Here is a 17,448-nt window from a genome sequence, read left to right as displayed (position 1 = left end):
CAACAGAGCTTAAAGATGTGATCCCTGTCCTCAGGGAGTCTGTCATCTAGCAGATTGTAAACATACCATGAAGCACAAACTGATAGAACCCTTGGAGAGCCAGGTCTAGGCCAGAGGCACCAAGCCCCTAAGGCCAGATCAGACTATAGCAAGCCAAAATCACCCCTGGTGGTCTCCTCCCTCCTTCCTACTCCCATCGGTAGGGATAGTGACCTTTCCATTCAGACAGAACTGTTCCGTGGATCACTGGAGAAACAACTCCCAGCAACGCTGGGGAGAATCACGAGCATTAAACGCCCCCTTTGAAGTGAGCTCAGACTTTATTTCCTGCCATTAGACTTGTCTTCGTATCTTACTGTATGAGAGTCGTACTATCTGGCCACATCGTGTGACTGAAGTGATGAGGATGTAATGTGAACATATCAGTGTAATGGTGCCCAACCTTAATAGCGGTGGAAACTGGACCAAACCCAGGAGGCACGCCTGGCTTCCCGAGCAGCTGCATCAGCATTGCCTGTGAGCCATACTCGGCATCCAAGAGCAAGACACGATCACCTTCATTGATATCCTGGAACCACAGGTAAGGCTCAGAGTAACATAAGTACACTGGGTAAACTCTTAAGAGGAGAATGGGTGATGGGGTGACTTGAAATGGAACTCATGCAAGTAGTGAAGACAGAACAGCTATTTTAAGAAGCAGAGAAGTGGAGAGCAGAAGAGGCAACAGCCACAGATAGATCAAAGAGGTGTGCAGCAGTCAGGAGAGTGGGTTGTACTTATTCTTGTTAGGCTGCTTGTGTGCTGTGCCCTGTACTAAACACTGGGGAAAATGCAAGATAATCAGGTTGGACTCAGTGCCTGTCCTACGTTAGGCTCACAGTCAAAATAAGAGGGAATAGGATATAATTTCTAGACTGAGCCTGTTGTTGGTAGGGATTGTCTCTATCTGTTGCTGAATTGTACTTTCCAAGTGCTTAGTACACTGCTCTGCACACAGTAAGTGCTCAATAAATACGATTGAATGAATCCCCACTTTACAGATGAAGAACCTGAAGCACATAGAAGTGACTTGCCCAAGGTCACCCAGCAGACAAGTGGCAGAGTCAGGATTAGAATCCAGGTCCTCTGACTTCCTGTGCTCTCTCCAGTAGGCCTTGCTGCTTCCGTTGAGCAGAGGCTATGGGAACATCACAAGTCAGAAATTAGAAAACAGTGGAAAGCATTGTAAATATCGGTGGAAAAAATGGAAAACTGGTCATAGGCCTATCTTTACATGCACATGATAGAGAATGTGTCGTTCCTTAAATTCAACGCAGGCATCTCTCCGATCCTCTAAAGTCTCCACTGGCAAACCGGTTCCCTCCACATCAAGCACAAACTGCTCACTATTGAATTCTGGGCTCTTCTCCAAATCACTCCATCATACATATCCACTTTCCTAACCCTCTACTCCCCCCACCTGTTTTCTTCATTCCTCCCATGTTAACCTTCTAGCTGTTCTTTGCTCTTGATTCTCTTGTCTGTCTCTACTCAAGCTGTTTCCCTAGCTTGGTACTCCCTCCTTCCACCCCAAATCCGTCAGACCATAAACCTCCCCAGTTTCAAGGGTAACCTGAAAAGCTCATCTCCAACGTGCCTTTCTCAATTAATTCCAATATCCCACATCTTAGCCATCATCATCTTACCTCCTTCCCTTCCTCACAGCACCTGTATATATGTATATATGTTTGTACATATTTATTACTCTATTTTACTTGGACATATCTATTCTATTTATTTTATTTTGTTAGTATGTTTGGTTTTGTTCTCTGCCTCCCCCTTTTAGACTGTGAGCCCACTATTGGGTAGGGACTGTCTCTATATGTTGCCAATTTGTACTTCCCAAGCGCTTAGTACAGTGCTCTGCACACAGTAAGCGCTCAATAAATGCGATTGATGATGATGATCATCATCATCAGCCATCTCTAGCACCTATGTACTTAAACTCTTCCCCGCCCCTCCCCTCAGCTCTTAGGCATGGTTGTTATTCAGCTGTAAATTAATGGTTTTTTTTTTAATTACTCTGTAAATGCTTATAAGTCTGTCTTCCCATTAGCGGGCAAGTTTTTCGTTAACTGGGAATGTTAGCATACAAGTTTTGTACTTCCCAAGTTTTTAGTACACTTCACTGCAACTAGTGAGCACCCAATAAATTTTGCTACTACTACTATTAAATTTATTGTTGAACATTTGCATAAGGGTTATTTCTAAAAGGACCCATTTGAATTACAGACAAGTTAGCAAATATTGTCATCGTAGTAGCATCAGTGAATCACATCATTACTAACAGTTGCAGGTCTCATTTCTTTCACAAAGAACTGAAATAGATGGATGAGCTAGTAGCGTGGGGGATAGATAATAATCATACTTTGATGTAAAGACGTGAAAAAGCATATTGTTGGGTAAACAGGAAATGTATGAATTTCCTCTTTAAGACATTCTTTGATCCAAATGGCATCCTGTAAACTAAGCTGATTTAAATGAGAACACTTTTGTTGGGTTTGATCACAAGGCCCTCTAAGATGCTCTCCTCTATGTTCATTTTAATAGTTCCAGCAATGACAATAGGAATTATGATGAACACCAGAATATTTCTTCACCCCTGAATTGTAGTTTTTGCTGCAACTGAATCATTTTGATTTAGGAGTTTCAGAAATTGCTTTTCATGGTTGGATTTCGTACATTTTCCACTTTCAGGGCAGCAGTAGTTTGAGATGGAATGTGCCAGCAAAACTGAAAACATTTTTAATCCTAAAAGGTCAGTACCAAAGTACATTGTGCTTTTAAAAACATTTTATTTATCTTTGATATGTCAGCACCTGAAAATTGTTATTTAATATATTGATCTCCAATATTAAGGACTGAATAAGAATATCATTCTTGCCTGAATTAAATTTTAGCTCACATGGGTATTCCTGTATTCTAAAGACCCTCTAAGACGATTAGTGTGTAGATAAATGCATAATCAAAGACTTTGTCCTCTTTATCTTTTTACAGCTATGTTATAATTGTCATCTTAACAGTAGTTCTTTTAAGTCTAGTGTCAGGAAGTGACTTCTCAAGGGAATTTCCTTGAAGATAATAGTAGACAAAAAGTATGAGAATAGAGTTTAAAATCCCTTTTAATGTAGGTTTTAATTTTGGCTTCCCTGCCGAGTTTACAGCTCTGGTGCTACAGGAAGTGAGCCAGAATCCAAGATCTAGAAATCATAGTGCATACACTTGATAGGTGACTGACAGTTTTAAAGTCAGACAGTCAGTGACACAGCAGTTGCCTCATGCTTAGCTATCTCCAGTCCAGTTACCTTAATAGCCCAGGGAAAAATAGCAGCCAAAGCCCCTTTGCCAGTGATGGAAGCGTCCCCCTCCATCCCAGCCACTTTACTTCTAATGAATTGAAGAATGCATTTTCAGAAATGGAAAAAAATTAACAGAAAGGAATAAAAATGATGCAATGCAACGCCCCCATCTAACTGCCCTTTTACCTTTGTTTAGCCTCCCCCAAGCTTTGCCCTTGTCGTTTTCCATTCGTCCCCAACCACAGCTGTTTAACTCCCTTCTTACCCCAAGTAGAAAAAACCCAGCTGATTTCCTCCTCTTTCGTTTTTCTCTGTTTTCCCCTCTTCTCCATGCTTTTCTCTCGTCTCTATTTTTCTCTCTCATCTCCATTTTCATCCTTCATTTCTTCTAAAGATGTCTCTGACTACCCTAACCAATTGAAGATAAAGCAGATGCTCTGGTATTTTGGGACCAGTACAGAGGTTTATGGAGGGAAATAAAGAGGGTGTGTGAGGCCAGGTGATAAAGGCGAAAGATTGTGATTTTTCAAAGTGGTAAGCAGAGAGACTTAAATGGCTGGGGAGGGGAAAACAGTGTTAACTGAGAAGGGCCAAAAGAGACAGAATTGAAATGTGGAATTAAGAGATCAAATGGGAAATGTCAGGAGGGTGAAGGGGACATTGAGGACAGAGGAAGACGTAAAGTGGGGTGATTAAACCAAACTATTATTTGTGGATGGAATGAAGGGGGAGTAAGAGGGAAGGAGACTAGATTTCTTTTCCCCTTTTCTGAAATTAAGTATTAAATCCATGATATATATATAAATTTACATATATGGTGCAATTTTAATTTTTTATTTTTAATGGTATTTGTTAAGCGATTGATGATTGATTGATGATTAAGCACTTACAATGCGCTAGACACTGTGCTAAGCACTGGGATAGAAAACAGTTAATCAGATGGGACACAGTCCATATCCCACTTGGGGCTCACAGTATTAATCCCATTTTACAGATGAGGTAATTGAGGTACAGTTTATTTAAAGTGACTTGCCCAAGGTCACGCAGGTAAATGGCAGAGCTAGGATTAGAATCCAGGTCCTTTGACTCCCAGGCTTGTGTTCTTTCCACTAGGCCACACCGCTTCTGATCTGATGCTTCTAATATCTGTGATATCTGTATGATCTCTCCATATGTATTTTGGAAGTAGTGGGTTGTGTATTGCCTTGTTTGGGTGTGAAGAAGATCTTAGGCAGGCAGGGCAGGAGACCTGAAACCATAATATAGTCAACAGATCTAGTCCATCTGGGTACTCTGTTTCTTGGGCTCAGGAAGGTTCCCAACCAGTGTAGGCTCCTCTCAAAGTGTAGACAGGAGGGGATAAAGGTCTTAGCATTTGCATGGAGGCTAGCTCAGTAGTTTCAGTGTGTTGTCCTTACAGGATCCATATTCGTCAGTGACTCAGCCTGACAACCAGCCACTTCCAAATTTTGATTGTATAAGGAAGGCTTTTAGGTATGTGGTACTAGGGGATTTGTTTTAACAGAGTCATAAAAGTTGGAGCTTACAGACCTGCAAGCCCCCAATTACCCAACCACAGGTACTCGCAGTTCAATTGGGAGTCGGGTAATTTAGCATATCTTTGTCCATACTCAATCAATCAGTCAATCAATCGTATGTATTGAGCACTTACTGTGTGCAGAGCACTGTACTAAGCGCTTGGGAAGTACAAGTTGGCAACATACTAGTAGGAGAGTACTAATGTCTGTCTCCCCTTCTAGATTGTGAGCTAGTTGTTGACAAGGAACTTATCTACCAACTCTGTTATATTGTATTCTCCGATGTGCTCATTACAGTTCTTTACACAAAGTGCACAATAAGTAATATTATTTGATTAATTGGTGTATGGCACTTAAGCACTTAGGAAGTCTGAAGTAAGTGAAGTAAGAAGTCTGGGAAGCAGCATGACCTAGTGGATAGAGCACCAGCCTGGGAGTCAGAAGGTCCTGGGTTCTAATCCCAGCCCTGCCACTTCTCTGCTGTGTGATCTTGGGCAAGTCACTTCATTTTTCTGTGCCTCAGTTACTTCATCTGTAACCCCTGACCTCTGACTCCAAAGCACGGGCTCTTTCCACTGAGCTACGCTGCTTCTCTTCCCACTGAGCCACGCTGCTTCTCTAATTATGGATACCTTAGAGCTGAAGGGCTGAGGGAGGGGTGAAAAGGGGAGTATCGAGACCCCGGGCTTGGGGTATATATGGTATAATTGATTAACCAGACCAGGGATGCCAGTTGCCAGGGGTGTTTTTTCCTGTCTTCAAAACTTATGGACATATATGCATTTGTGTATTCAATTATTTAATCAATTATTTTATCTTGATATATTATTCTACTTCCTGCCTTTCATTTTGAATGTCGGGGTGAACTTGGGGGTAGAGGTTTGAGGAGGCAGTACTTTGAAGGGACAAAGGAGGGAAAAAGTGGAAGGAAAGGAGGAGGAAGAAAAGAGGGGTGGAGAGAAGGTAACTAAAGAGGGAAAGGAGGAGGTAGAAAAAGATGCAAAAGGAGGAATATCTACTTCTCCAAAACCAAGAGTGGAAGTAAAACCTGAACAGGCTGTAACTCAGTTCTCATAAAATAATAGTCATAAAAAACTAATAATGTTTGTTAAGTGCTTACTATATGCCAAGCACTCTTCTAAGTGCTGGGGTGGATAAAGTTCATCAGGTCCCAGGACTCACTGTCTAAGGAGGAGGGAGAACCTGTATTGCATCTCCATTTTGGAGATGAGGGAACTGAAGCACAGAGAAGTTAACTGACTTACCCAAGGCCACAGAGCAGGTACATGGCAGAGCCAGGATTAGAACCCAGGTCCATGATCTTTCCACTAGGGAAGTCCAGGAATTGTCATTCTGGTATCAAAATCATTTGGCAGCAGCAGCCCTTTCAGCTGATGGGGGTCAGCACCCTCATCCAAGTGGCTCCAGGCCAAGGCAGGGGTGGCGGGGGCCGTGGCAGCTGGTCTCGTCGGCCCACTCCGCCCCCAGCCAGCTCCTGCTGTTGGAGTGGTCCAGGCCCTTCCCCTGGAGATGGGCTGACTCCAAACGAGAGGTGTGGGCCACCAGCCAAGCCTCCCCATCGGGTCCATGCAGAGGGTGTCCTGGGGGGAGTCACAGGTACAGGGCAGGTAGTACTAAGTGGCTCCCACTCTAAAAGCACCAGTTTCCCTTTCGTCCACCTCCCCGATTCTTAGTGCCGCCTTAGTATCAGCTAATGCTGTTCTGTGGATACACGGGCTAATACTGCCTGCAACTGATTTGAGCCTTTCAAAATCTTCATGTACCCTCCATGAAGCAGTTGGGTTCGCCTGTCCCAATACAGTTCCTCCAGACTCCCTGGCTGCCTTATTGCTCTCCCCGGCTGGCTTACCCAACCTTAGTCTTTCCTTTCCATCTTCCCCTTCTCGATCACTGTCTTCTCCCCACAGGGGCATGCTGGTTAGGATGTATTTGACTTTCACCCCTGCCAATGCCTTATTTATGGTTTTCACTGGACGAGGGAGCTAGATCTGACTATTTTTCTTCATCCCCAGAGCCACCCACCCTTTGCCTTAACTCTGCCTGATCGAGCGCTGCGTATCACCACAGTAGCCCTGTTGCAGCTGGAGCTCCAGGCTTCTGACCCCAACTCCTCTGCCCCCTCCCCGCTCTCTCCCAAATGCTCTGCACACATAAAGCGCTCAGTAAACACCACTGATTATCACTCCCTGTGGCTCCCCTCTGCACACAGAAAGCACTCAATAAATACCATTAACTGGTTATTACTCCCTGTGGTCCCCCACAGAGTGTAGTCCTGTGATTCCTGCCATATCCTTGTTCTTCCTCCTGTTCCTACTATTGGTAATTCATTTTTGCCTCTCTGTCTCCTCCACCATTAGATTGTAAATTCCTTGAGTGCAGTGAACGTATATTTGCTTCTGTTGAACTCTCCCATGTGTTTTAGTACAGTGCTTTGCATGGCTCAGTGGAAAGAGCACAGGCTTGGGAGTCAGAGGTCGTGGGTTCTAATCCTGGCTCCCCCACATGTCTGCTGTGTGACCTTGGGCAAGTCACTTAACTTCTCTGAGCCTCAGTTACCTCATCTGTAAAATGGGGATTAAGACTATGAGCCTTACGTGGGACAACATGATCACCTTGTATCCTCCCCAGTGCTTAGAACAGTGCTTTGCACATAGTAAGCGCTTAACAAATGCCAACATTATTATTATTATTACCTACGATGGATGATCTTTTCATTTTGGAGAGTGTAATGCTTTTGTGATACCCTTGCAAAATTAGCAGAGCCGACTGAGTTCCGGTCTCAGAAAAATCAGGCTAAATGTGTAAGAATCCATGCTGTCAGCAAATAATGTTCCTTTAAGCAATTTTAAAAATCACCTTCATTCATAGAACTAGTTTTCATTTTGTTAATTTGTCTTATCTTCCTCTCCTTGGAGGCAAGGTGGGTTGAGGGCTGGTGAAATCATTGGGGAATGAAATCTGAGCAAGGTTCCTCTTTGGTCCCTTTGTTTATACTATGCAAAAGCTCCCACTGCTCAATCGACCAATCAATCATATTTATTCAGTGTTTACTGTGTGCAGAGCATTGTACACTTGGGAGAATATAACAGTTGGTAGACACGCTCTCTGCCTACAGGGAGCAGACAGTCTGTCAAGCAAAGTTTCTCAACCCACTGGCAAGCTAGAGGAGGAGTTTACAGTCTAGAGCTCCAGCAATGGGCTCCCCAGAGTGTAAGGAATATGCAAAATGGGACACACTGAGCATGTATACTGAAACCTTGAAAGTTATTTAGTATTTCCACTGCAATTACTACTCAACAGGGACTCTACCACACACAGGTTCTCACATCCTTCCTCCTCCCACTGATTCTGCATGGTGCTCTCGGGCTTTGGGTATACTTTTAGGGAAAGTAATAGATTTGGAAGCTGTCATGAGTAGGCGGTATAATAATAATAACAATAATAATAATAATAATAACATTTGTTAAGCACTTACTATGTGCAAATCACTGTTCTAAGCTCTGGGGAAGATACAAGGTGATCAGGTTGTCCCACATGGGGCTCATAGTCTTAATCCTCATTTTATAGATGAGGGAACTGAGGCTCAGAGAAGTGAAGTGACATACCCAAGGTCACACAGCAGACATGTGGTAGAGCTGGGATTAGAACCCATGACCTCTGACTCCCGAGCCCGGGCTCTTTCCACTGAGCCATGCTGTTTCTCTATTCTTAATTTTTTTGGGGGGGGAACATTTCCTTTCTTCTGATTTGAAGACAAAAGCAAAGCAATCATAAGTGATTGTCCTTTCCCTCCAGGAGCGCTTTTCCAGAGTTTTGATGCATTTGATTTGTTATGAAGACCCCTGACATTCTATAGTCCAACTAATGACCCCTGAACTCCCCTGAAATTGCTCTCTCTAAGCTCACCATCTAACATCTCTAACATTACTTCTTGCAACCCATTATGGATCACAAGTCCATGAATTTATCCTTGCCCTTATAGGATCTACTGTTGTTTTTGGCCAGCACAACTGCCCAACCAATCAATGTGTTTCTTATTAGATAAATGTTTTCATCTTTCAACATTACCAGTGGGAATGTGCATCAGGGTTTGTGTTGCATTTTGTATGGTCACCGAAATTTGACTAAAGTCACAATTTTTATTTTAGGGGGTAATGTTATGCCTTTGTCCTTGTGCAGGACTCCTGAAGAATGTAGTATGCCTGATTAACCCAGTCATGCTGGCACTCTGTAAAGACCACCTAGAATACAATGGTTAAAAGCTTGCATGTAATCAGAAAAGTGAATACTGCTTTTTCTTGTTCTCCAAAATGACTAAACAGAAGTTTCATAGCAATGAGACATCAGGTTCCATACCAAAGTGAAAAAAAATGCTCTGTCCGTATCAGGTATTCAGGATTGCTCTGGAATTTGGACCTCTCACAAACCTCACATCCCATTTGCCCAATGTTCGTGATTAGACAGTATGAGGTGGAGTCATCTTAATTTCGGCGTTTGTCTCATGTGGGTTGATTCTAATCGAGCAAGGAATTTTCCCTATAAAAAAAGATGTTACATACTTTTTTGTGGTTCTGTGTTGGTTTCAATGGCTTCCATTGACATCTGGGGGGGGATGACACTGGACATCTTCAGGATGATTCTTAAGCATTGAATACAGCAGCTCAGGGCTTCTCACTACTTCTTCAAAATCCTGTCTGGTTTATCTTAGAGTTGAATTGAGTAGTAATGTTTTCACTCTGAGAACAGATTATTATTATTATTATTATTATTATTATTATTGTTGTTGTTATTATTATTATTGTGATTAAGTGCTCACTGTGTGTCAAGTACTCGAGTAGATATAATCCAGACTAGATACAATCCCTGTCCCATATGGGGTTCACAGTCTAAGGGGGAGGAAGAACAGGTATTTAATCCCCATTTTATGGTTGAGGAAGCTGAGGCACAGAATAGTTAAGTGACATAACACGTGACATAGGCAAGTGGTGGAGCTGGAATTAGAATCCAGGTCTCCTGACTCCCATTCTATACTCTCTTCACTAAGCCACACTGCTTCCCATGTGAGTGCGCGCATGTAGCTCAAGCCTGTTACATTGGTAATGAGTCTTTTCAGGTGGGTAAGATAAACACTGGGTAGTAATTAATATTCCAGCCACACTAAATAGATGACTCTGCCCAGACTGCTTAGAGAAGAGGTGTAGCCCTGCATTATTCCAAGCATGTCTAAAATTCTGAGTGGGTCACTTGTCCACTCACATTCTCTCTGAACCCAGGGACGATACCTTCCTAATGGCAGAAGCACTTTTTGAAAATGAAGAAAGGAGAACGAATGTAAGCTTCAGTAGTGAGTGCAAGAAGCTAAACCTAAAATCAGAGAATAATAGTAATTATGGTATTTGTTAAGCACTTTCTATGTGCCAGGCACTGTGCTAAGCACTGGGGTAGATACATATTAATCAGGCTGGACACATTTCACGTCCTACATGGGGCTTGCAGTCTTAATCCCCATTTTACGGATGAGGTAACTGAGGCACAGAGAAGTGAGTGACTTGCCCAAGGTCACACAGCAGACAAGTGATGGAGCCAGGATTAGAACGCAAGTTCTTCTGAGTCCCAGGCCTGTACTCTATCCACTAGGCCACACTGCTCCTCATTGTTTCTCATTCCCATAGTGTTCTCCCCCAAATGCATGTATGTTTGATAAATATGTTTGATTGATTGATATGAGGGCAAATCTTTAAAAAGCCTAGTGAAATATAATATGAAAAATAGGGACTACTGGGTGACAGTGTTGAGCATACAGTCCAGCCTGGGCTGTGTTGATTAGGAGGGGGTTTGCTGTATTTGGGCAGAGACTTCAGAAAAATTGAAAGTCCAAGGGGCCAGTTGAAAAATAGCAGGTGCGTATGCATCAGTGTGACAAAGGACGATCGTTGCCCAGACACAGTGAGGCACAGAATCTGTCAGACTTCAGTCTTTTTAGATCTTATCTCATTGAAAGTCTTGTCTGGTCTTATGCTTTTGAGTCATCTCAGACCCATAGCAACTCCATGGACGCATCTCTCTCAGAACGCCCCACCACCATCTGCAGTTGTTCTGGTAGTGTATCCATAGAGTTTTCTTGGTAAAAATACGGAAGTGGTCTATCACTGCCTTCTTCCGCGCAGTAAACCCGAGTCTCCACCCTTGACTCTCTCCCATGCCGCTGCTGCCCAGCACAGGTGAGTTTTGACTTGGAGCAGATGGCCTTCCACTCAGTCCAAGCTAGGAACCGAATGGGTACAGCTCTGTTTGACTCTCCCTCCCGTAGCTGATACTGGTAGAGCTCTGGAACCTCTCCAGGCGCAATCCTTAGAGGGGCACTAAGCGCTTAGTACAGTGCTCTGCACATAGTAAGCGCTCAATAAATACGATTGACGATGATTCCAAGAATAACACTCTCCCCTCCCCGCTGACCATATAAAGTAAACGTCTATAAATCTTTATTTTCCTATTGTTCTCCAATTTTCTTCAGCATTGCCTACCTTCAGAATTTCAAATGTATCTGTGATACAGATTTTCTGTAAACATTAGGTTGGTATCTGAGGATTTTGGACAGTCATGCACAAAGAAAGCTTGGCAGGCCCTGGCCAGGCTACGAGAAGGAAGGAGTAAAGAAGGAATGTAGAAACAGTCTACACTCCCAGCTCTAAATGCCGTACCCCAGATGGGAGGCTGGTCTTTTAATGCAACAGATGTTCATTGAATTTTTTTTTAAAAGCATCCAGTTGCCACAATCAATAATAATAATAATAATAATGGCATTTGTTCAGCGCTTACTATGTGCAAAGCACTGTTCTCATTAATCTCATTAATTAATTAATCTCATCCACTACCAAGTTTTTTTTAAAAATAGCTTTATTTACTAACACCAATAGGCATTATATTTAAAGTATTTTCATAAATACTTCTTCAGATAATTATCATTAAAATTAATTAGGTTTTAAGATCATTTCACAGCCCGTAGGGCTTACAAACAGGATCAGCTGTGATCTGTATAAAGTAATTCTAAAGATTTACATCAGCAGAAATAGATGTTCGGAAGTCTCACATCTGATAAATAAATTATAATAACATTTAAATATTTAAATAAATAACAATAGTCATTTAATTATGCGTTAGAAATGCTGTGACAGAGGGTGATCCAGGCATCCAGAAATTCACTGCTGTTCTTCTCGACATCATTTGAGCAGGTCACATTAGTTGCCGTCGAGTTCTGCGGTGTAAACATTGATCCGATTGGTTAGTCATCAAGAATAACATTACTGGTACACACTCGTTACATTCTGAGTTTGGTCCCATGAGAATTCTCTCGAACCATTTACCAAGGTGCTTTGTTGATATCAAATATATTACAATTTGAATGCTTTCACAAGATTACTGGTACACACTCATTACATTCTGAGTTTGGTCTCATGAGAATTCTCTCGAACCATTTACCAAGGTGCTTTGTTGATATCAAATATATTACAATTTGAATGCTTTCACAGGATTAATTGATTAATCTTAAACGGTACTGAACTGAACTCTCTCCTTTACTATCAAAGCACTCCACTTAACCCCAAAGAGAGAAAACTTATCCGCTTCCCTCCCAGATTCTTCTCTGAAGTCTGTATTGTACCAAGAGCTTAGTACAGTGCTCTATTACTGTGATTTATTGATTCATAGAAGCTGACAAAGCCAGTTTCTTTGGATTCCTTTACATGAAGTCCGAGGCACTAGAAGAGAGGATTAAGAGGCGATTCTCCAGTTGTCGATCCCTTGGACTACTCCCTCTGTCTTCTATAACTTGCCCCCTCCTACCAAAGTATTTTAAAAATTCGTATGCCGTTGCTTTCTTGGAAAATCCAATTTACTGTTATAAGGCATTCAAGTTTCTTCAATAATGGAATATATGTGTACTGCATTGTACACCCCTTCATAACCACAGGCTGCTACTTAACCTTGCATTGCTACCTGAAACCTGTAGTCTTTCACTCCTTCTCATTTGGTTTCCAGGAAATCAGACAAAATAACAGACTTACCTCCAAAAGAGCAGTAGTAGTTGCCTCGATATTTTGAAGCAACTGATTGGTCTTGTTTAAGATAGCTTGATCTAAGTTGATGAAGCCTTTTAAAAATGTTACTAAAGGTTTCAGCTCTGTAACAAAACATCTGAGGGCTGCCTTTTTTTGCTGAGGGTCCTGAAATGAGAAGAAGAACTAATAAGTTGTTTGCTTCATACGTTGTTTTTAAAACTTTCGTTCCATACACTCTCACTGAAGGTTTCTGATCATTTGTTATGTCCAGCTTTGATCCAGTTAAGTACAATGAGTTTGGTATTAATAATAATAATAATAATAATAATGGCATTTATTAAGCACTTACTATGTGCGAAGCACTGTTCTAAATGCTGGGGAGGTTACAAGGTGATCAGTTTGTCCCAAAGGGGGCAATCCCCATTTTACAGATGAGGGAACTGAGGCACAAAGAAGTTAAGTGATTTGCCCAAAGTCACACAGCTGACAATTGGTGGAGCCAGAATTTGAACCCATGACCTCAGACTCCAAAGCCTGGGCTCTTTCCACTGAGCCACGCTGCTTCTCTGTTAAATTGTTTGGGGGCTACTTTCCAATTTCTAATTTATCTACTCTAATTTCTCCTGTCATTTGGGAGGCCTAGGTTCTAAACTAGCTCTGCCACTTGCCTGCCAGGTGACCTTGTTCAAGCCCCTTAACTGCTCTGCGCCTTAGTTTCCTCATATATGTAAAATGGGAATTCAGTTCCTGTTTTCACTCCCATTTAGAATGTGAGCATTGTGTAGGACGGAAACTGTGTCCAATCTGCCTATACCCTATCTACCGTAGCACTTAGTACGTGTTTAGTGCATAATAAGAGCTTAACCAATACATAATTATCATTATTGTTATTTCATTTCATTGTGGAAAACTATTTTGCTTTTTAGAATGTGTTTCTAGCAGTAGTAGTTCTAAGTACTATTTACTTTTAAACTTTCACCCAATACCATTGGAGACTAGGAATCGCAGCATAGATTAGTGTAAAGAGCTTGGGCTTGGGAGTCCAAGGTCATGGATTCTAATCCCGACTCTGCCACTTGTCTGCTGTGTGACCTTGGGTAAGTCACTTAACTTCTCTGTGCCTCGGTTCCCTCATCTGTGAGCTCCATGTGGGGCCACCTGATTACCTTGTATCTACCCCAGCGGTTAGATCAGTGCTTTGCACATAGTAAGTGCTTAACAAATGCCATCATTATTTTTATTATTATTATTATTATTATGCTGTCCTGGGTTTTTGTTTCTTCCTTTGGTATGGATTCAAATGTTCCTGAGATTGAATTATTTAAAAAATTGCACTTCCCTCCTGCAGGTGTATTTCCCCAGTCTTCTTCATTATCACTGTTACATTAAGTACTCCCGTAACCTTTCACTCTACATTTCAAATGAATCACTGTGGGGATTTAGGGAATATTCTTTTGACAGCATGCATTTCTGTCTGGATAGAGTACAATGCAATGTCAGAAGAAACAGTTATGCAAGGGCACGTGGCAGGGGTCAAGGTATTAGAAAGCAGATTTTCCTTAATATGGGGTTCATCAATGCATATAGGGAAGCAGGATGACATAATGGAAAGAGCACAGGCCTGGGCGTCAGAAAGGCATGAGTTCTAATCCTGGCTCCGCCACTTGTCTGCTGTGTGACCATGGGCAAGTCGCTTCACTTCTCTATGCCTAAATTACTTCATCTGCAAAGTGAGGATTGAGACTGTGAGCCCCCAGTGGAATTCCTCTGCACAAAGTAAGCGTTCAATAAATATGATTGAATGATTAATTAATGAATGAATGAATGACAGGGGCAGTATCCAGTTTGATTTGCATGTATCCACCCCAGCACTTAGTACAGTGCGTAGCACATGGTAAATGCCTAACAAGTATTATTATTATTATTATTATTACTATCAAGAACATAACCTCTGCATTATTGGAAAATGGACTGTATTATCATCATTGGTATTTGATCCCTTTCTTTGTGGAAAGTCCAATTTTGCTGTCTTTTGTATACCCACTGAAACAGGTGGATATAGAAAAGAGGAGCAGTGTGACCTAGCGGAACAAGCATAGGCCTGGGAATCAATCAATCAATCAATCGTATTTATTGAGCGCTTACTGTGTGCAGAGCACTGTACTAAGCGCTTGGGAAGTACAAGTTGGCAACATATAGAGACAGTCCCTACCCAACAGTGGACTCACAGTGTCAGAGGACCTGGGGTCTAATCCCAGCTCTACCACATACCTGCTGTGTGACCTTGGGTAAGTCATTTAACTTGCTGTACCTCAGTTCTCTCATCTGCAAAATGGGGATTCAGTACCTGTTCTTCCTCCTACTTAGACTGTGAGCCCTATGTGGGACCTGATTATCTTGTATCTACCCCAGTGCTTAATACAGTGCTTGGCACAAAGTAAACACTTAACAAATACCGCTAGTTATTATTATCGTTATCATTATTATATTGTTCTCACAATTGACCTGAGCCTGTATAACGTTGAAAGTGATAATCTCAGGAATGATGATATCTTTGAAGTAGTTAAAGATTGTGAGAGTCCTAGTCACAGGAAGCATAAGTGCACTAATAAAAGGAGGTATCTTATTAGTCAATTAGGAGTTTAAGCATTTTCAGACTCACTAATTAGGTAAAGGATTGATACTAATGGCCTGACTCCAAAGGTCCACAGATAAGATCTTTATGACTAGATAATAAAAATCCAAATATTAGGTTTAGATTTTACGTTCTTGTTTGTTTCTGGGGGAGGGGGTTGGACCTTAACGGTTTTCATGCTGCTTCTCTTGCTCAAGACAAAGAGGGAAGCTGGAGAAATTGAGTGATCCATTGTTAGGAAAATTTGCATCCCTAGTTATTTTCCAGTTCTGCCCTCTGTAGATATTGAGGCTCTAGTCCTCCAGTTTGGCACTAAATAAGACCGAAATCATCAGTAAGCTTCTCTCCCCGTCATTCGCTTGTTCACACCTAATTTACAGAAAATAGTTGCCTTGATTTGCCCTTTCTATTTTTTTCTCACCCTGAAGGAGAGTCGGAGGAACTTGCACTTGAGAAGAACAGTCATTCGGTGCCCTGTGACTCGGGTTAAAACTGTTTCTCTTCCTGCGTTTAGCAGCGTCACCCAACCCCAGCCTTCCCTTAGCTGAAGCCTGTGCATAGCTGGCTTGTGGTAACCATGAAGGGTGTCCCCTCACTTCAGCTCCTGTGGGGTGGGACAGGATGTTCTGCTGACTCACTGGGGCGCAGGGATATCCTGGCAATTTAGAGCAGCGGTAATGTTGGGGCAGTAGTCCTGGACTCCTTGGTTTAGTCCCCTGCTACCAAATGGGTGCCTGAGTGACGTGCAGTGCTTCTACCCTCGAGGACCCACATACAACAAGGTGAAAGAGGTTGGGTGGCCATTAGTGAATCTGAAGCACAGCCACCCAAATTATTGAGTCCTGGTTGGATCCTACTGTATTCTTAAAGCAGTAACCATCCTAAATCATCCCAAATGTGACGTCATAAGTGGATTTTCACCACATCCCTGTGATAATCTTAAAGATAAATGCCACATTTTCGTCTGGGATCATTTGTCCATGTAGGAGAACTTAAAAGACAGTGATGATCTACACCAAACTAAACTCTTAGAAAACTCAGTATATGCACATATATCAATCAGTTCGTCTGGTTGAACAAAAAAGGCACAGCAGTATATACAAACACGATCATAACAGCCAAGTTAAATTCTGGATTTTGAAACCCTTAGTTTTTTTCCCTCTCCCGAAGATGAACTATTCAGCCATCGCATCAATTTCCACATGCAACTTCCCTTACAAATGATAGCTTTTAAAAAATTGAGCACAGAATGTTTTACTTACAATCTTGGGTAAGATGATTGGAATATGCATTATGTTTTCTCGATCCGTTTCTGACAGTCCCTAAGGAACCAAAGCATCAATATTAATAATGAGGAACTGAACTTCCCATAAAGAACTGAAATCCTGATTTTTTGTTTTCTGAAGGAAAAAGAACAAATTTCGTAATCGAAAAGCACTTCCTTACCTTGATAATCTGTTGGAGCTCCATCAGATCGTCCTGTAAGGGCTGCAGCGGTTGCCGAGTGGGTGCCCCGTCTGCAATGAGGGTGAAAGTTAGTGCCACACAGGACAAGAGGAATGCCTTGAACATGATGACGATTAATTGAGTTCCCTTCGGTAGTGACTGCAGAGATTGATAGGGAGTGTTGAATTGGAGGGGCAATTTATACCATTAATTCTGGAAAAAGTATCATGGGGGTGTAGATCTAGAATTTTTACATATTACACATATTTTCAAAGCCCTACCTGTGTACTTTTTTTTTCCTCTTCTGATGACTCTTTGGAATTTCTTGAAAGCCTCGTAAGCACTGAATGGATGTAGGTGAAATCCCTGTTGGTTAGAGAAGCCCACACTCTGTGAGGCAGAGAGAGACTTCA

At 42.0% G+C, this 17,448-nt stretch overlaps 1 protein-coding gene across 1 annotated transcript; it reads right to left on the bottom strand.

Moving 5' to 3' along the window:
* Nucleotides 1-12,047: 12,047 nt before the first annotated feature.
* Nucleotides 12,048-17,161, bottom strand: LOC119947609 (interleukin-2-like). Its single transcript, XM_038769191.1, has 5 exons — nucleotides 17,036-17,161; nucleotides 16,852-16,911; nucleotides 15,460-15,576; nucleotides 12,961-13,119; nucleotides 12,048-12,152 (listed from the first exon to the last, which is right to left on the bottom strand). The coding sequence occupies exons 1-5, from the start codon at nucleotides 17,159-17,161 to the stop codon at nucleotides 12,048-12,050; spliced, it is 567 nt and encodes a 188-aa protein (XP_038625119.1).
* Nucleotides 17,162-17,448: the final 287 nt, after the last annotated feature.

This window comes from Tachyglossus aculeatus, chromosome X5 (assembly GCF_015852505.1).
Source record: "Tachyglossus aculeatus isolate mTacAcu1 chromosome X5, mTacAcu1.pri, whole genome shotgun sequence".
NCBI lineage: Eukaryota > Metazoa > Chordata > Mammalia > Monotremata > Tachyglossidae > Tachyglossus > Tachyglossus aculeatus.
Note: the sequence above shows the minus strand (reverse complement) of the source record. Positions and strands in the feature narration are given on the sequence as shown.